Source organism: Aulostomus chinensis, chromosome 23 (genome assembly GCF_037954235.1).
Source record: "Aulostomus chinensis isolate RoL2024-O1b breed Wild chromosome 23, RoL_Achi_v1.0, whole genome shotgun sequence".
Lineage (NCBI taxonomy): Eukaryota > Metazoa > Chordata > Actinopteri > Syngnathiformes > Aulostomidae > Aulostomus > Aulostomus chinensis.
The window spans coordinates 17,274,961-17,295,331 of NC_141342.1; the positions used below are offsets into that span (position 1 = coordinate 17,274,961).

At 46.6% G+C, this 20,371-nt stretch overlaps 2 protein-coding genes across 3 annotated transcripts in view; one reads left to right on the forward strand and one right to left on the reverse strand.

Annotated features, from left to right (window-relative positions):
• glud1b (glutamate dehydrogenase 1b) overlaps positions 1-6,178 on the forward strand; it is a 17,459-nt gene extending 11,281 nt beyond the window's left edge. For both annotated transcript variants that reach the window (XM_086196164.1, XM_086196163.1), the window contains 6 exons: positions 119-256; positions 373-453; positions 1,180-1,303; positions 3,197-3,288; positions 4,217-4,279; positions 5,246-6,178. In XM_086196164.1, the coding sequence (XP_086052290.1) occupies positions 119-256; positions 373-453; positions 1,180-1,303; positions 3,197-3,288; positions 4,217-4,279; positions 5,246-5,365 (618 nt within the window). In that variant the 3' untranslated portion in view covers positions 5,366-6,178. The remainder of the gene's footprint in view (positions 1-118; positions 257-372; positions 454-1,179; positions 1,304-3,196; positions 3,289-4,216; positions 4,280-5,245) is intronic.
• A 568-nt stretch (positions 6,179-6,746) lies between these two features.
• On the reverse strand, positions 6,747-18,592 carry sncgb (synuclein, gamma b (breast cancer-specific protein 1)). Its single transcript, XM_086196166.1, has 5 exons — positions 18,148-18,592; positions 14,130-14,171; positions 12,809-12,936; positions 9,623-9,664; positions 6,747-9,288 (listed from the first exon to the last, which is right to left on the reverse strand). The coding sequence occupies exons 1-5, from the start codon at positions 18,266-18,268 to the stop codon at positions 9,280-9,282; spliced, it is 342 nt and encodes a 113-aa protein (XP_086052292.1). The 5' UTR covers positions 18,269-18,592; the 3' UTR covers positions 6,747-9,279.
• Between the last annotated feature and the right edge of the window lie 1,779 nt (positions 18,593-20,371).

Below are 20,371 nucleotides of genomic sequence, written 5' to 3' on the forward strand. Positions count from 1 at the left end.
ATATTGTCGCCGTCACGTGATTGTTTTTTGCTTCTGTAAAAGCCCTTTTTACTACAGGCTAGCCCTGCAGAAACATTTCACTTTTTTCCTCTGTGTGCTTGTTGGTGACTGTCCACAGCAACACGGCACTATTGTGGGCTTCCCAGGGGCCAAACCGTATGACGAGAACATCTTGGAAGCAGAGTGCCACATCCTGATCCCTGCCGCTGGAGAAAAGCAGCTCACGCGTCACAATGCACCCAGGATCAAGGCCAAGGCAAGCACCCGTTATACGTACCACACAGACATATGCTTCTACTATCTCATTTTAATTCACAAGAGGAAAGCGGACGGCTTCATTTGGTCAGTAAACCTGTTTTTTGTTTGCTCCAGATCATCGCTGAGGGTGCCAACGGTCCCACCACCCCAGATGCTGATAAGGTCTTTTTGGAGAAGAACGTCATGGTTATTCCTGTAAGCAAACATTAGATACAGCAGCATTGCCCGGCGCTTTCATTTGTTTTTCTCTTGCTTGCGCATAAAAAGAGATTTTGAAGATGTGTGATGTACTCCATCACTTAAAGACTTAAAAAAAAGAGAGGGGGGATTCCCATAGTGAACACAAGATGGCAGCAGTGCACACTTTACCCAGCTGTTTCCTCAGGGGCCACTCATCCTGTAGCCGATTTTAAGAAAATGAATCTGGTCATGTCATATAGATAGAGACAGAGAAAACAACAACCCTGAAGTTGCACTTCTGCAAGGATGACACACCATGCAAACACAAACAGAACAACTAAAAAATACTTAAAGACTTCAAATGTTTTTCTCTGATGCTACGACTCTTTGTAATTTAGTTTAGTCAGTGTTGTTCGGTTTCACCATATTTTGCCTTCTGACTCTCTCTAAACCATATTTATTGGTGCTTATTAAGAATAATTTTGTTGGCCTTGTGATTAAGGTGAAACTTCACTCCTTAAACTTCACTCCTCTTAACTTTTCATTCCTGTTCCTCTTGAATGTCTGAACAGCTCTTCAGAATAATGACACATCAGCCTTTACACTTGACAGGTTAAATGTCTTTATTTTTCAGAGAGAAAAAAAACCTCGAATCAAGTACAAACATTTTCTTTTTGCAGTACAGAGGAAATCTTATTTCACACAGGCAGACATTTGAGGTTGTGATGTTTGGTGCTGCAGGACATGTACCTGAACGCTGGCGGTGTGACCGTGTCGTACTTTGAGTGGCTGAAGAATCTGAACCATGTCAGCTATGGAAGACTTGCCTTCAAGTACGAGCGAGACTCCAACTACCACCTGCTCAGTAAGTACAAAACTGCTTCTGTAATTCCTGCAGCAGACTTGAGTCTGCGAGGTCCCGACACACAATCACAACCAGAGATTCGTATGCATTGGATATCGTATTTCCCTTTTAACCAACTCTTGTGACACCGCCCTCAAACAGTATATAATCAACAAAGCCAGACTTTGATCAGAAAATAAATGAAATTGATTGTACAACACAAGATTGATACACAAGGGGGAAAAAAGCTCTAATTATCAATTACCCACCCCCCCGCTCCCCCTTTTTTCCACTCAGTCGTCATATCTCGTCTCATGGCTTTGTGGGGGGTGGGTTCTCATCCTCTGGCTCATCAGGACCTTCATCCTGCTGCGCTGTAGTGAGTGCTGCCAGTCGTTCTTGTAACTCTTTCACTTCATCCACTGCCTTTTTCAAATCATCAAAATCTCTCTCAATCCTTTCCATTGCATTGCCACTGATCACAAATCTTATCAAAGCACTGTGATAGATCATGATTGTGCTTTTTCCGTCTTTGGACTTGAGTCTGATCGTCTTCTCACCCCGTCTAGTTTCCCTCAGGTCAGGATAACGCCTCCTTAAGACACTGATCCATTCGTTCACTCTCGCCTCTGTGGTAGAGAACACCAGGTTGCATCTTCGGCCGCTCTTTGTTGTATTGAAGCACAGAGTGTCTGTGTTGCGTGTCAGCATGTCCTCTCTTGAGGCATCTTGTGGAAAAGCGAGAGCATCTGTTAAAATCTATTTAAAAAGGGGGGGGGGGACATGATTGCAAATATTGATAAATCATGCATAATCAGCTCATAATCAGCTGTCATACTTTATCTTGAAGGTCTCCCAATGTTGTGGTACTTCTCAACTTGGCGTGAAGGCTGATGCTCCGGTCCAACCGCCGCCTCCGATCTGCCAGTACATCAACACAATATCATTAGTCAGTTCCAACACAGGAGGTGGAAGACAAATCAGATCGAACAGTCTGCTGCACTTCAGGCACAGTTTGTTGTTCTGGTGAAATCTGGTGTCAGTTGATGTGCTTGGTCAGCCCCTTCCCCTTTTATACTCTCTCTGATGGTGGATCATGAGGTCGATCACCTGGTGCCAAGATGACAAAAATGAAAAGAAACACGATGTGAAAGTTTCCTCTGCTTAGTGTTTCCTGAAACCAATCACATGTTGAGTCCTTTTTTAAAGAAGAATCTCAAATCTTGTACTTCTATTTCATATTGCATTGCATCGTATTGTAAAAACAACAGTCTACACCAGGGGACCTCAAATATAAATCTTAAAATGCCACAAAGAATTTCTTCAATGAGTCAAAGGTCCATTTATTGAGGTTGGTCAGGCCACATGTGATAGAACTGTAATATTCGAAACTAATGCACTTTTCATTTAAAACAACAACAAACATACAAACTAAAATAGCCTGTCATGAATCCAAAACAAACACGTTATGTCAGGAGGGGTTAAAACACTTCTCCTTTTAAATTTTAACACAAAGAACCACAAGGAGGAAGGAAAAAGGTATTTCTGTCCTATCGTGAATCATCTCAACCAAACCAAATGTCCTTTTCAGTTTAACTAACTGATTCAAATTTTAAAAACTGCTCCAAAAACAAAAATGAAAGTTAAAAAGTTGTGCTGGCAGCAGGGAACTCGGCATGACTCAGTAACAGGCTGTCCGTGCATCGTTGGCACGGAGACGCGTTCCAGCCAGTATATCGTGTCCTGCGGGGTGGGGGTGAGAGTGAAGTGCAAATGCAGTCGCTTGTGGATCATCAGTGTACCTGTCTGTATTTACCGCGAGGGCAGGGTGGAATATAAACACGGCGTTTTTGGCCACCTATTGAGGATCAGTGGTCTAGACTTGCTCTGTATGACTATGACTCTCCCCTCTAGTGTCTGTACAGGAAAGTTTAGAGAGGAAATTTGGAAAGCAGGGAGGACCCATCCCCATCGTCCCTACCGCTGAGTTCCAGGCCAGAGTTGCTGTGAGTATCACTTTCTGATTCCCACACACCCTCGCACAAGCATCGACACACCCTCGCACAAGCATCGACACACCCTCGCACAAGCATCGACACACCCTCGCACAAGCATCGACACACCCTCGCACAAGCATCGACAAACCCTCGCACAAGCATCGACACACCCTCGCACAAGCATCGACACACCCTCGCACAAGCATCGACACACCCTCGCACAAACAACGACAAACCCTCGCACAAGCATCGACACACCCTCGCACAAACAAAGACAGTGCCTTCACTTCTCCGCGCTGTTCCTTTTCCTGTTGTAAACAAACTTGTTCACAGGTTCTGTTAATGACCCGGAGTGCATCATTTTTTTTGGTGTCAGGACTCGATTGCTCTCTTAACCATTTCATTCCGTTTAATCCTGACCAGTAAAACCATTACGCGTTCACCTCCAAATGACAAGGAAACACATGCAAGTCCCTTCTGAAAACCTGCACATTCATTGACTCGTCCACTCGTCAGTCGGCGGCGTCTGGAGTGACAAACCGACCGATGCGGGGTGTTTGAACCTCCGGCAATGTTCTCTGCATTTTATGTGCTGTAAAAAATATATTTTTAATATTGGTGCATATTGGAAAATATATACAGTGACTGGATAGATTGTGATAGGCTGGTAACAGCTGATGTATCTGTCAGTACGTGGGTTGGCCTCAGTCAGTCAGAGTCTATGTTTCGATTTCCAGATCACATGGGAGCGTCAAAGACATGATTCATTTCGTCTATCGCACAAAACTACACAAACAAAGTATTTCTGACTACTTTGTGAGTCAAACAACGTGTCCAAATGTCCAGTGCTTTATCCGTATGACTGTGTAGTAATACTGACATCGTAACTCCACGCTGACTATTGAGGCGGCCAATCTCTCTCCCCCTCTCTCCGCAGGGTGCCTCTGAGAAGGATATCGTTCACTCTGGGTTGGCCTACACCATGGAGAGATCTGCTCGGGTACGTCATCACGCCGCCTCATGCTCGACAGTGGACTAAGTTGAGACTTCCCTCCTGAAACCAAACACGAGAGGCCGTTTACAATTCTACACACAGCTCGTTGTTCAGTTGGGATGTCACAAGAAACAATGCTGCGTGTGCAGTGGTGCTTCTGCCGCCAGCAGCTCGACCACTACCCTGATGACCATTAATCTAGTGTAGTGGATTCATATCAGATAAATTACCCTGGTATTACGGCTGCAGCTGTGCATAGGAATGTGGAGGTTCAGCGGTTGGGGAATGGAATGTCCCCCAAAGAGACGCCTGTCCGCCACAAACGTGTCTCTTAGCCACTAACAAGTACCTGCCTGCTAAACTTTCAGCATTTCTGGTTTTGTGGCAGGCAGGCGCTTCCTTGGGGATCGGAATGGAAGGAAATGTTCCCCAAGGAAACACATGCAAGCCCATTCTGAAAACCTGCACATTCACTGTATCGTCCACTTGTCAATCGGCGGCGTCTGGAGTGACAAACCGACCGATGCGGGGTGTTTGAGCCTGATGCTGCTCTCAGAGCAGAGCAAGTCCCTGATCACCGCTGTGTGCAAACTGATGTAGCGAATTTTTGTGCTGGACTCAAACTAAACCCTTTCCATGATGATTTTTGCATCAGTTTTGCACTGGTGTTAATATGTGAAGGTAGCAGGTTAATTCCTTGAGCAAATAATTCACTTTATTGAAAAATGTTCGACACTGTCATATATGACCATTTTGATAAAGGCCAAAATTAAATGGCAAAATAAACGAAGCAGAGGCGCCCGAGTTTCTCTCTGCTGGACACCACGTTACACCGGGCGTTGGTGTCTTGTTCAACCCCACATCAAAACAACCTCGCTGTCCCTTTAACTCACTGTTTTCACCGCAGACCACCCAGGATGTTTGTAGTGCTCGTTACCAACATGCTAACATTTTCTCTCTTTGTCTTTTTAGCAAATCATGCGCACAGCAAGCAAGTACAACCTGGGCCTGGACCTGCGGACGGCCGCCTACGTCAACGCTATCGAGAAGGTCTTCAAAGTCTACAATGAGGCTGGCCTCACCTTCACATAAATGGCCAATCACCAGCCGTAGCCCCCGCCCCGCCCGCCTTCCATGACCTGCTAGAAATCACCCCCTCCTGCCTTCTAAAGCGTTCTAAACAGCCTTCAGAACATATCAGTCTGTCAACCGCAGCTCTCACACCTCTTCTGTACATAAAGCAAGTCATTGCCTCACCAGATATTTATCCTCTGACGTTTGTGCTGCCGTCTTTTAAAGAACGCCCCCGTTCTTGTTTTTGCTTGTATGGAAGAAAAGCAGGCAGAGCTTCATCCTGAGAGTGAAAGCCCTCGTCCCCTCCTGTCCTCGTTTCACCGTTCGCTCTGTCGTAGTTTGGCGTCCGTGTTATCCTGTTCCGTTCTTTTGTGATCCATGAGTACGTTTGTTCAGCTAACAGCACTACCGATGCCTTATTTCACATAGAGGTTTGCTCTGAAGGGGAGATGGACACTTTATAGTTTTAATTTCATGTGAATGAAAGACGACAGTAATTTAGTAACTTCAAATGTTAGTAGTTCTGTTGCCAAGGTTTAAGATCTACCAACAGTCTCCTGTTGTGTCAGTAGCTGCTCCTCGTCTTCTCCTCTTTTCCTTCCCTTCCTGCCGCTTCATCTTATCCAAAGCCGCTTCTCTTCGACTCCTCCGCTGGCCAAGAAAGGGGAGCGGGTAGGAGGGTGAGGTGTCACCGCGACGCTGCCCGCTACCAGCTCCAGGTTTCCTCTGTTCGAACCGTCCAACTCCTCACATTACGAAATTATTTTGGAGGAAATTACTTTTTATTATTTTATTCCTTTTTTTTGGAAAACAATAAATTGTTAAGAAAGATTCTGTGTAGTTTTGATTATTTTTTACTGTGTGTGTGTGTGTGTGTGTGTGTGTGTACGAATTAGGAGTTTTGTTGTGTGTCCTGTTCACTGAGGGCACTGGAATACACAAATATCATATAGAACGTGTACTTTTACTGTAGATACTTGGTAAACTCAAATATCTAACCCTTCTCTACAGGGACTCAAGGAGAATTCTGAATGTCGACTATTACTTTTACAAGAGTACAATTATATTTTAGTATTTCTAAACTGAGTACTTTTTCCATACAGTGATGGTTACAGAAGAACATCAAGAAATATCCTTTAAATGTATTTTCATGTATTCTTACAGGAGTTGAGTCATCAGGGAAGAAACGTGGGGAGAAAAAAGGACATTTGATTCATCGGTGTGGTTTTCTTTTTCTTTTTAACTTGAGGTTAAGGACAAATCATGGACATTTAACCTTTATCCATTTAGAAATGTGTGTGAACGCTGTTTTCACGTTGTGTCTCCTCCGGGCATAAATCCTCCCAGTCCTCGTTCGCAGTTGAAACTCAGCGCTGAAATAAATTCTCAACACGACGGCTGGATTTCAACAAAACCTTTTTAATTTCACTGGTACTGTTTATAAAATCAGTGACTCTGCTTTGATGCCAACTTAAACGCTGTGTGTGATTCGTGTTTGCGTGTTGAAGTTGTGTGCTGTTTGGAGCGTGTCGTGTGTGAGAACTGTGTGTGCGCGTGTGTGTGTGTGTGTGTGTGTGTGTGTGTGAATGTCAGATTGCTTGATAAGGCAACATGCAGTCATCAGTTTTCATTGGCCTCAAAGTAAAAACACACAAATCTCCTCCACTAACAAACACATACACATACACACACACACACACACACACACACACACTTTTGCTGGCGGAAATTGATCTGTGTTAACACGCATATATATGCACACACACACACACACACGGCACATACATAGCATCCACACCGATGCTGGGCAGATTAACAGCGAGTGACAAGAGACGGGCTAATCATCAGTTGATGGGCAGGGGCAGCAGAAACACCGCAGTTCAGACTACTTAGTAAGAAATAAACCTACACGAACACAACTACATATCCCAGAATTCAAACTCTCTATACAAACACGCACACACGCACGCACACACGATTGCACATCTAGCTAATTTATGACAAAATTCAAACCTCCAAAACTCAAGACTGCTTGTTTCCCTTGACACCATGGAAAACCATTTTCACAAAATGGAACCGACTTATTTTTTTAATATTCACAGTTTTTCCTTGTTTTGAGCTTCGCTGGGTAACATTTTCCTAAAAATGTATTTTTCTTTGTCTTATTCTTGCCGTAACTCTTTGTCGAAGCTGATGCTGCCGTTATTTTTTATTTATTTATTTTTTTTCCAGTTTATCCGTCACTCGCAAATGCAAACTCACTCCTTGAGGGAATTTCTTTGAATCCTGCGCAAACGTTTGCTTGGGCTTAAGAATGAACTTTCGCTCGGTTTCACGCAGCTTCCAATCCCAGAGAGCCCAACACACACGAGGGCCTCACCCATCGCCGGGGTCGCTCACACAGGAGTCAGCTTGACCCGGGGGGCAGGTGGGGGGGCCTTCATGACACTGGGCACACCTCTGGTGACCTCACAACAATCTAACCCTCTTCTGATAACATATGCACTGAGGCAAGAGGGTCGTCCCCCCTCCCTGGTCTCGATCCCGTGTCCCAGCAGGGTGGGGTGACAGCGCTCCCCCTTCGCTACGGTTGGTCAAAGCCACTGTGACCCCACCAAATGTAACGGGAAAGCCTCAAGGGAATTCTTTCAAATTTGGCACTAACGTTCACTCGGATGTATATTTTGAAGGTAATAGGTCAAGATCTCTGTGACAAACACAATATCTTAACACGGAGTTGGTTTTTAATTCATTTTTTAAATAATAAAAAGAAATGCCGTCCCCTCCTGAGAAGAGCTTCAGTATTGCGAGATCAGTTTTCATTGGTTGGAATTTTCTGACTTCACTTCCTCAGTAACGACCAGGCCGGAGGGTCTCCTGTTTCTCACTCTCATCCTTTTATTCATATTAAACTCTGCGCTCCATGCTGATTACAATATTTAAAGAGAAGGCAGCACTTTTTTTTAAAGAAAAATACGCAGTCATTGTAATAATCATGTAGCCAATTTCACCAAATAGACACTTTTTTCATGCATCACATCAACACGATTCGAGTTGTCGCTGTGATAAAGCAGCATTGCTTCCCGCTCAAAGACACTATGACAACTCTAAACGTCGAGGCGCACGCAAAGCCATAAAAAGCTACACAGAGCGGCTGCTACTCTACTGTTACGACACAGGACGAGTCAGTCTACACATCTGTTCATGCAGTCTACCGTAGCTAGCTAACTACTGCACACACGCTACCTGTCTTCAATGCACAATTCTCTGCGCAAGCTGTTTTTTTGTTGTTATTTTCTTTTGAAATACGCCAGCAGCTACACACATGCACACATGTAAAATGAGCGGGGGGGGGGGCACAAAACTAGAACGACACTCTCTCGCTCTCCTGTCACACATCAGTCACACCATGAGCTGCTTTTACTGGACTGCAGAGGTTTAGCAGTAATTACACACCCAGCTTGTTTGTTTTGTGTTAGCAGTTACAGGTGGCTATGTAATGTGTGTGTGCGTGTGTGTGTGTGTGTGTGTGTGTGTGTGTGTGTTCCATGCATGCCTGAAAGTGTATCTTGTTGTTTGTGTGTGTGTGTGTGTGTGTGTGTGTTGGTGTGTGAGGTTTCCTTATAGGTCATTAGGCGTGGGAGTTCATATCAGGACGACATTTAACACACAGGTGGGGAGAGGTAAAGACAGGCAGTAGAGGAAAAGCTACAGGCTGCAGAAAACCACAGGGGAGGAAAAGGGACGAGGAAGAGGTCAGCGGGGCGGGCGGGGGGGGGGGGCTGACGAGCTGAGGGTGCAGCATCTGGAAGAGTCTGTTATAGTTGATTTGGTTCCGTAAAGTCACAAAAAAATATGTTGAACATCTGGTACAGCAAGGCGAAGGGAGCGAGGGGCCACTGGAGAGGGTGGAGAGACGGTCCTGACAGCAGCTAATAACCCTGACGGAGAAAAATCAGAAAGATGCATCAGTCGTGAAAGATGGATTACCAAAATAAAAGTGAGATTTTCAAAAGTCTCCATGGATAAAATGAGTGTCATTAACGGTTAACGGGGGATTCTGCAAAGGCAAAGTGGGGTTTGTTTACAGTGGGAACCTCGTTGTCTACAAATGTGTCAGCGATGATGTAAATTAGCCCTTAAATATAAATCGTATTTACCCTCAAAATGCAATCGTGAGAGAGTCCTAGGTGACTTATGGAGGATCACATGGCAACTCTTTCATAAATCTATTTCGTTTCCACCTTTTAGAGATACGTATATCATTTTGCTCACCTCTCCTCCTTCACCACCTTGCTCCATCCCCCCATATTCTCCCTGCAGGAGGAGAGAAGGTAACTGAAATTACTAAAACGGTGACTCGTCCGAGGGGGATGACAAGATGAAGTAGCTGGGATGAAGGGCGTCAGGCACCTGTTGCTATGTAGCTTTTATTTTGTTTCCTTTTAGCAGTTAAGACCATGCTGCACGGCTGAACTCATGCTCCTCGGGGATGGGCTGGCTACTTGTTAGGCTTCACATCATTCCTTCACCTGTCACGCTCTACCTGCTTAGCCAGAACTCATCATGAAGCTGTTATGTTGCATGCGGTGTTCCATGACTCCACTCCCTCACTTGTCTGACATGCTAGAGAGCCCGAGAGCTTGAGCTTAAAGGATCGCACTGACTTTTGTCTTTGTGAAATACGTTTATTTAGCATCCTCTCATGCTCCAGGAAGAAGATAAATGCCTTTCTCTCCTCTGTGCATGCATTAGGGAGATAAGCCCCCCCTCCCACACACACACACATACATGTGTGTGCGCGCATTGTCAAAAAAAAAAAAAAAGAGCAGCTGACTGCAAATTAGCCTAGCGCAAGGAACAGTAGTTGGTGAGAAGTGTTAGTGTGCCTCAATCAAAATTCCTCAAATGTACTTCTCTCTTTTGCCTGCATCAATGCAGCGATGATCAGTGGATGCCATGGTCCTCAGCCGGAAAAGGGTGGTTTGCCTACTCCAGGTCGGGGGGGGAGGTCCTGCCTCAGGTGGAGGAGTTTAAGTATCTCAGGGTCTTGTTCACGAGTGAGGGTAGGATGGAGCGGGAGATTGACAGGCGGATTGGGGCGGCATCCGCAGTGATGCGGGTGCTAAACCAGTCTGTTGTGGTGAAGAGGGAGCTTAGCCAGAAGGCGAGGCTCTCGATTTACCGGTCAATCTACGTTCCAACCCTCACCTGTGGTCATGAGCTTTGGGTAACGACCGAAAGAACAAGATCGCAAATACAAGCGGCCAAAATGAGTTTCCTCCTCAGGGTGGCTGGGCTCTCCCTTAGAGACAGGGTGAGAAGCTCAGTCATTCGGGAGAGGCTCAGAGTAGAGCCGCTGCTCCTCCATGTCGAGAGGAGCCAGTTGAGGTGGTTCAGGCATCTGGTGAGGAAGCCTTCCTCAGGAGGTGTTCCAGGCATGTCCGACTGGGAGGAGGCCTCTGGGCCGACCCGGGACACGCTGGAGGGATTATATATCTCAGCTGGCCTGGGAACGCCTCGGGATTCCCCCAGAAGAGCTGGTGGACGTGGCTGGGGAGAGGACAGTCTGGGCTTCCTTGCTGAAGCTGCTGCCCCCGCAACCCGGACCAACCGGATAAGTGGAAGACGGCGGATGGACAGACGAAAGGTCAGACGGATGGACGGACATTAAAATCTGAGATATTGAGATGTTTCAGCATCAGACACCTAGTTAGAACTACTTTTCTGACTTGGCGCGGTGAATCCATGCACTGAGAAGCCTCATGGTAACCTAAGCAAAAAAGAAAAAACAACCTAAAGTGGCAGAGACTGCTGCTACTCATCATGGCCGACTTTGTGAGAGAGGATGATTATTCCGGACAAATCGAGATTCTTAACTGAATCTCTTTGATATTCTTTTGATGGAGGCATGCTAACACTTCCCATCCACTACAAATTACCTGAGCTAAGCTAAGCTAACCGGGTCCAACCTCCCCAGTACACGCACAGATGAGGGAATGGTAAATATCGCCAGGACGATAGAAAATAGGCAACCCCCCCCCCCCCAAAAAAGTTGTTCCTTTAATGCCAAGGTTAGAAATGAAGAGAATCCTTTTTTTTTTAGATGAAGGAGTGAGCGTCTGTGGGATCAGGAGAAAGCGGCAATATTTTCAAATTTCTCAAGTTGTTTTTTTTTAATCTTAATGAACATTTCATATCATTTTCTTTTCGTTTTCAGAAGCATGAGACGAGCGTCTGCTTCCCCTTTTCCCCCTCGACATTCACTTTTTCTCTGTCGCAGGGCGTTAGCGGTTTACCAGGTACACCTTTGACATCCAACAGCAGTAAATGCCACATTTAAACATGAAGATTCTGCTCAAATAGTAGGATTTATTGCAGGCTTCAGAGGTGTCCCAGCTACCTCATACAAAGATGGCTTGGCGTATGTAACATGCTATCTGTCTGGGATGACCTATGACCCCACGCAGGCCTGTCTAATGTAGGCACCTCATATACAGGCTCCTCCTATCAGGGGAACACAAACGAGACACATGAAGAAAAAAGAGTGAGCGAAAACAACACATACAAGACAGAAGCTTTGCCACAGTTTTACAACAAAAGAGACGTCACACAGCACGGAAAAAGAACGGATGACGAACGCACACAAATGTTGGAGACGCGAGAATCCGTCGGAGTCCAAAAGTAAAGCGGGAGAGGCCTGAAACGCTGAACGTGAGGGATTTTTACTTTACTTTTGCCAGTGAGAATAACATTATTCAATTTTGGCACACTTCATGGTTCCTCGTGATGTTTTTGTCAAACAAACGTGACAAATTAAAGTTAAAACCAAGACGCGTGTCTCAGTGAGGTGTGCGACCACCAGCACCAGCAGCTCCCGCGCTGCAGTGACCCGCACCTGACATGGCTGCAACTAACAGAGGTCACAAGGAGAGGTCGCAACCCTTTCTTTTTTTTTTTTACGGATTAAACTGAGGAATATTTTGGTCTCCTCGTCAGTCTACGTGTGTCCGTCACTGTCGCTGCCACAACTTATTCTGCAGATGTTTTTTTCCATCTCTCAATTTGTGCGTGAACTCTTTTTTTGCGTCAGTGGAAAACAACCTCGAATGAGCTTTTATTTTGATCTTTTTGGAGATCAGAGGTTGGTTTTTTTTCCCCTTCAGATTTCAGCGTTTCCGTCCTCCTTTTCCGAGGCGATACTTCAAAACATGCATAAAAGCAAGGTGATGGAAACCCAGGAACTGTAGCGCTCAAACTATGACAGCGTCATTAATAATTCAGGATCCATTTGTGGTTTCCTCACCAACAGTTTAAACAAAAATTTCCATCAGCTGCTGCAGTCACGCTATCAGATTATAATGTGTCACCTGATAGTTTGATTATAGACCCTAGCAGGAAGCTGTGTGTTCTCAGGTGCCACCGCCGTACCACAGAGTGAAGGTTTCCATGGTAACTGACCTGGTTCACGAGTCCAGTTGACGCGGCGACGTTCTCAACTCCCTCCACAGCTGCCTGTGACACTTCGTTGGCCCCGGCAACTGTTGTGTCTGCAACAATGTTGGCCTGATCCACAGTCCTGTTGGCCACTGGGATGCAAAATGGAGGACAGTTATCAGTGACACACACTCACACACACACACACACACACACACACACACACACACACACACACACACGATTGTACATCTACATTTCTGTGACATAATGTTTTCTAATTGTAACTTTACAACCAACAATTTCGTCTGAGTTTGGCTAAACTTTAGCCAAGTTCATAGCCTATCAATGTTAGTTTTTGATGATTTTGTGGATGTAAATGTCGCCACCTGTTGGTGAATTTAATTCATAACAGCTCTTGAGGAGAGGGAGAGATACTGTTTGAGCATATAACTGATGCATTTGTTGAACTGTGTTTGGAGTTTGAAATATCAGTCTGTCTGATCCTGAATTAGTGTGTTTTGTTAGGACTGCAGTCTGTACAGAATAAAAACAATAATAAGATTAGAAGGCAACAGCAGACGTTTCTCATATTATAATAGTTATTCATTCATCTCAGGTTGAATTTATTATTTCATTAGACTACAGCCAGAATACTGTGTCTACAGCAGGCCTACATTTGTCATTGCTAACAAAGGTCAAGGTTAATGCCGTGTTGTACGGTCGTTTTGTACCAGTGATATATTTGGAATGGGGGGGGGGGGGGGCGACTGTCTGCTCACTGTGGTACATTAATACACTCGTAGAAGCTGAAGGGACCCCTCCAGTGAAGACTTTGTCATTTTTAAGCCATTAAAATTAAAGGCCAGCATCAGTTTGAGCTGCCGCAGCCTCTCTGGCATCGGACGGGAGGAAGCTGATCAGGTGACCGTTGATGTCAGCGGTGCTTCCCTCTGCGACTGTTTCAACACTCGTGAAAACACGTCGAGGCTGTTAAAGAGTCAGTAGTGTTTAATCTGTTACGTTTTGCGACGCATTGTCCGATGTCCTCAAAAAGGCAGAGTCAAGACCAAGATTTAGAGAGGCAAAGACCAAGCCCAGACTGAGACTGAGGCAGGCTGGGACAGAGTCAAGGCCAGGGCCAGGAGGTCTTGGTCAGGGTCCCACTGCACAATTTATAGACTGTGGTGGTTTTTGGTTGTTTTTTTTAAAAATTTGTTTGCAATCTTTTGGATTTGCAGAATGAAACTGCGTATGATTTAGCTGACATGTTCCTTCTGGCTTCTACCTGCTAGTGCTATCAAAGAAGGCACACACACACACACACACACACACACACTCTTACCTGTGTTTACTGATGACACCACCCCCTCCTTCGTCTTATTGCCTGAAGATGAAAGAGTAACAATTAATCAATGATACGGAACTGATCGCTTCGATCGCAGGAGGCTGTGTTGCGTCGTGTAATTCCACTAATTTGGAGCGATGACGTGCGACGATCCGGAGGGACATTCAACCACAGCTTTAGGAGACAGAGGAAGGAATGGAAACTCTGCTATACCCACTAGCTGCTGCTGCTGAGGTCATGGTGAAGTTCAGCGTGGGACAATTACAAAAGGGAAAATGACAATGTTTCTTTGTAAACACTGCAAAGAACAACGTGATTCGATGTGACAACAAACTCAGGAATGTCCCAGGTGAACAAGGTCAAGGTCGAGCGTGCTTCCTTGTCTCAGCCCAGCATCACCGTAGCGTTAGCACGGAGGGGCCCTGACGCTGAACGGGCAGGAAATAAAATGACCCAAGGGGATCTACAAAATCCCTGACCTCAAGTGTCATCAAAGGCGAATGTTTTTCTCAATCTGATTCATTTAATTGAACCAGCACTGAGCGTTCCATCATGGCACGCCATCATCACCCGGCTCACCAACTGACTATGAAGGCGAGAGCTGGGAAAGTAGCGCTGACCTTAGGCCGCTGGACCATCTCAGCTGCCAAGAGCTGAGGATCGATGGCTTTCCAGCTTCTCGGTTAAGGACCTGTCTTAGAAACGCCCGGCCCTGCTGCTGGAGCTCCTTTAATTATTACTTTTGCTATTTAGCACTCGCCTCTTTGACTTGCAGCACCTTAGAATAATAATTACTAACCCAAACACTTTGTGGCTGTTGTGGATGTGTTTTTTTTCTTTTAATCATTAATTTTATGAACAAACCCCTAAACTGGAAAACAGTTAAACACACAAATGTTCCGCATTCCAAATATTCAAACCTATTTGGTAGATTATCATATCAGCAGGTTATATGATCATTTTCATTTATTATTTTTTTAGTTTTATTGAGATAAACCCATTTATGGATTTCTGTAATTCTACACCTGCCAAGTTGGCATGGAGCGACAATTTTGGGAACATTCTCCTCTTGACGTTACGCCTCCGCGAGCGTCCGGGCCGCAGGTCCACGTCTCTTCTTAAAAACGCATCTGGAGTCCGTCTTTTACGCCCCGTGGCTGACGTTCGTGCACGCCGGTTGGTTTTTGTCGGCGTGGATTGTTCATTTTCCCTTTCCTCGCCGTGGTCGGTATTCAAGCGCTCTGCTGGTTTCCCAAATGTTTCATTGGAAGATTTTCTTTGCTGGAAGCCCCAAGCGGCGCCTCCCCGTGAATCTCTCGCCGCTCACGGGCCCCCTGCATGCTGCCGTATGATCGCGAGCAGATTACGCGACAGTTACATAATCCAGAGTGAGGGATAGAAAAAAAAATCTGCTAGAAAGGACGAAATGGAGCCAGAGAGGAAGCTGGAAACCGTACAGGAAAATTCAAATCATGTTTGTGCTTTGACAGAAATGCAGACGACGGTGTCTCCCGCTGTCCTCTCTCCTCCCGCAGCACCGCTCGCCGTGGTCCGGTGCCCGGTGACTGAGCAGTGCTGCAGTACTGCCCAGCGCTCCGCACTGCAATGACACAGCTTCTTCCTCCCAGCCCACAGAGGGAAAGGGAGAGGGGGAGGGGGAGGGGACCCCCCCCCCCCCCACACACACACACACACACACACGCCCACCAGCTGAGTGTGTCGTGATCTGTGTCACCATCATTGCACATCTGTGCTACTGACTTCCTTTTAAAACATCGAAGGAGACGCGAGAAGTTCTAATTCCTGCACGGCGGCTTCCACGCTGCTGAGTGTAAAACAAGAGCAAGAAGGGTTTTTATTTGAAAATAATCCCGATATTCAGTGCTAATCCTGATTAAGAGATTGTTGCAGTAAATGAATATTGCAGAGATCAGATGGTCCGAACGCCTTTTCCTGATAGGAAAACCTGTCCCAGATGTGCTTGAAGGGAATTTTCCAGTGAATGATTCGTGCCTCAGCTTGATGTGATGAAAGCTCACTCTTGTCTAATTAAAATCTCTGCCGATGGTGACATTTTTTTGGGATTAATTATTTGCAGCAAATTAAAAAAAAAATATGTCAGAGATTTTCAAATCAGGGCAGCGCGATTTAAAAAAAATGCTCTATTTGTGATGACGTGTGACTGATGGGTTGATTTGGAATATCAGTTAGCACTGAAAAACCTAAGATGTTCATGGCGTGATGTTTTTGTGTTGTTGTTGGGTTTTTTTTGGTGGGGATTTGAAGTGCATTGAATATGATGACATCACCGCAGCAGCACAATGTTACAGTTCCACAGTTCTCTTCAATAAACGGCGCAGCCCTCAACGTACAAGGCTCGCACTCGGAGGGAAGGTGACAAAGCTAAAACACAAATTCTCCCTTTAAAAAGAAAAAAAAAAAAGAAATATCATCCGTAACATTCTGCAAAGAAAATACCTGATTTATCAAAGCTGCTTCATGTGCGGTGACCCTCATCTTTAATCTCCGAGCATCTGGCCAGGTGTGCTCTGCAGGAAAGAGGCCGGGCGGACCTCGCTCCCTCCGCTGCAGGCTGGTACGGTACTTTTCATTTTCCTCTGATATTTTCTTTCCATCTTCACTTTGTCTCACGGGCCACTTTTACCTCCTCTGCTCACCCCCCCCCCCCCCCCTTGACTTCGCTCTCTAATTGGTTTTATTTCCTCCCCCTCCTTCCTTCCATGGCTGCATGTCACCTATCACTCATTCTGTCCCTTCATCCCAGAGCCACGAGACTCGAGGCTCAAAGCCTTTTCTGATATAACACCCCTCCCTTCCCTCCATTTTCAACCCCCCCCCCCTCACCCCCAACCCCTTTCCGTCTTTTTCCAGGATGGGGAGGGTTTGAAGGGGTGGGAGGGGATTTGAGAGCGGTGAGGGATGAAGGTGGTCAGTGATCAAAGCGACACGCACTTGCAGGCAAATCCGGCTGCCGCATCACCACAAATGCGCGCGCACACACACACACACACATACACACGCACACAAACACACACACGCACATACTCCTAGGATGGGGTAGAGGGGGGTGGTGAGAGCAAATTGCTGCAGTGCTCAAGTGATCATTGCCCCCCCCCCCCCACACACACACACAGATTGTGACATTGATGATCATTTTACTGATTTTCATCTGTAACATCTGGATCAAGGCACCCTGAAGGAACAGACGCTGAGGAACTCTGCAACCCAACCCCCCCCCCCCCCCATCCCCACATGGCACAAGGCCCAAAAGCCCGGCACTCGGGGTAACCTTGAGATGTGACGCAGTCGCTGTTTAAGCTAACAGAGCAAAGGAAACCACAGCACAGCCACAGAGCATCCAACCACATATGAAAGGCGGCGTTTCCTTCCACCCGGGGGCTGCTGGCACGCACCCGCCGTCACCTCGGCTCACGAGACGGCCTATTAAATGTAGGTCAACTCTGTTCTGCGGGAATTTAAACACTGACTGGTGAAACCAGCTCCTGCTGGTCCTGAGACACGGCTCCCTCCCTCCTGAGACACGGTTCGGCACTCCAGCCACTTGATGTGAATAAAACATGACAGGGGATCAAACCTTAACGCAGCAGGACCCCATAGTGCCCCCCACCTCCGCAATTTTTTATACCAGTTGCCCATCAGTTGTGCTAATCAACCAAACTTTATATCTCCCTCTTCATCCACCTTTTCAGTCCGTCCCTCACTGTTCGTGCCTCCACCCTCTACCCTGCACCAGTCCTGCAGCACTATCCCGCCACTCCATCCACTCCTTCCTTCCTTCCTCCCTCCTCCTCTCACAAGTGTCCCAGACATAGACACTCATGGGATGCCACCTCATAACATGTGATGCAAACACACACACACGCACACACACACACACACGCGCGCACACACACACACACACGAGTGTATCTCTAACTTTCTCCCCTTTTCTCGGCAACTCGGTGCAGCTCCACAGATCGGAGGTGTCACATACCTACATACATCACCCCTTCCTTGGTCTTGGCCGCTGCCTCCTCCATTCCAGCTTTGGTCTTCTCTGCGGCGGCCACAACCCCCTCCTTGGCCATGGAGAACCCCTTCATCAGTACATCCATCTTGGGTGACGAGACAGCTGGGCTCCCCTGCTCCTAACAGGCCTGGTTGGCTAGCTGGTCGCTGCTTCAAGTGAGCGTGCAGAGGAGATGATGTGAGATGTCAGAGTGTGTGTTGTCTATGTGTGAGTATGCGTGTATGTGTGTGTGTGTGTGTGTGTGTGCGTGCGTGTGTGTGCGAGCGCGCCAATGGCTCCGCCTCCCTTCGGTGCTACAACAGAGGGTTGAGAGTACTGCACAGCAGGGCTACAGCACGCAGACTGAGAGAAAGAGGGAGGGAAGAGGAAACAGCCGGTGTGCACGAAATGGAGAGAACAAGAGGAGGAGAGATGGTCGGATGCTGCAGCATTTTCAAGTCATGCTGCAACCCCGCCCCTCCACCACCCTTTAATCCCCTCATCCATCCGCTGTGATGCCTCATGACTTGTGAGTGCATTTTGATTGGCACGCTGCTCTTGAAACACCTAGATGCTGGATGCTGAGCTTGGCAGCATCGTTACGTAACCAGCAGCTTCAGCACCGGCGGCGAGGAAGCTTTCTGGCACGTCTGGTACCCGATACTCCCTGTGGGATTTTGTCAATATTTCTTGAATGTAGCTTAGCCCGATCATCACAATCCCCCCCCCCCCCCCCCCAACTATTTCTGCTTCATTATGCCTTTAACTGATTTTCGGCGGACAGCTTCCGCAGCCATTTTCATTCTGGAGCGAGGAGAGAGAAAATGCTTTCTCATCTGACTGATGAGTCACAACTGCCCCCCCCCCCCCCACGTCTCCAGGACATGCCAATTCAGCAAAACTGCAATTCTGTGGATGATTTAAAAATGACAACAGCTGCATTAAAAAAAAATCTTATTTTGTTTACTCCATAACCCCCCCCCCCCCCAAAAAAGAAAATCTTAACACAAGTAGCTGCTTGGTCCATACACTCAAATGCAAGGGATGGTGATATTTTTAGATCACACTGCCCCCTGGTGGCTACAACAAATATGACTTCATGACGCAGCATAATGGCCGTCTTTTTACAGAGGACTATTCAGGCACTTCCAATACACTGAGCCAATAACCGGCAAAACTTCATTGACAAATTGTTGAGAGAGGATTAACTTCTTCCAACACCTCTCTCCATGAGTCCATATTTTTAGTTTTGAGTTTTTTAGATGACTTTCTGCGATATGAAATAGTCCTCCTCCTCTGTGGTGTCCCCTCAGCGCTGAGGCGCTCGACCCCTCCCCTCTCATTACTTTAGTTTTCTCCAGCTCTTCATTTTTCACTTTGTCATCATCCCTCAGATCAGCGCGTCTACCCGGCAGCAGTGGGCAGCTTTTGGAGTTAAAAAGCTTTGGTAAATCCCCGTGTTGTCAAACCAGCATCACGCCCGAGTCCACAGCTGGGATTTTGCACTTCCTGGTATTTTCTCTTCCTGACCGTATTATGAAGAGCAGCAAAGCTCCCACGGACACCCAACCATCAGAGTCATCGTGAAAAGTCCTTCCTCCCACAACGAGTCACGTCATTTTCCCATAACTTCAACAAAAACTGAGCAATAATTGACAACCTCCTGGCCAGGAAGAGATGCACTATCCGTTGTTAGGCCTCGCGACTGAAGGCTGAAACACACTTGGTCCGTGCACGATGTGCAGCGTGAACGCAGCCGGAACCCTCTGTTGCTAGCACTGAAAGCTAAGCAACTGAAATACTTGACAAAACTAATTTCTTGAGTGCTTGACTGGGGGGTGTCTTCCCGCTTGCGTTCATTTCCCGAAGGTTCCCGTTCTGATATCACAAAGCTTGTGGCAACAAGCGGGAACCCTTTAGGTTTCCGTACGGGTCGTCGCAGCCTCTCGCTCGTTGCCGCTCTCGTCTGTTGTTGCGCCGAGCCAGGGGTTCTCAAACTTTTTCAGACCCATGACCTCTTAACCCATTAAAAAAAACAAAACACTCACAGACCACCTAACTCAAAATAGCCCCAAAACAATGTGCCAACTTCAACAGTTTGCAAATCACAACCTAAAAACACGAGTTTTACCATAGTTCCTGTACTCAGTTTTATTTTTTCCCGTTCATGGCAAGTTGGCGGCGGGGTCTGCTTTGACTGGCGTTTAAC

Bases quoted from the DNA above. Each gene is read 5' to 3' on its own strand.
- sncgb (XM_086196166.1), bottom strand. From the start codon at position 18,268: ATGGATGTACTGATGAAGGGGTTCTCCATGGCCAAGGAGGGGGTTGTG. The intron at 14,172-18,147 runs GTATGTGACACC...TTTCATCTTCAG, and splicing joins GGAAGGGGTGATGTATGTAG to GCAATAAGACGAAGGAGGGG. The intron at 9,665-12,808 runs GTCAGTTACCAT...CTCCTCCTGCAG, and splicing joins CAACTGGACTCGTGAACCAG to GGAGAATATGGGGGGATGGA.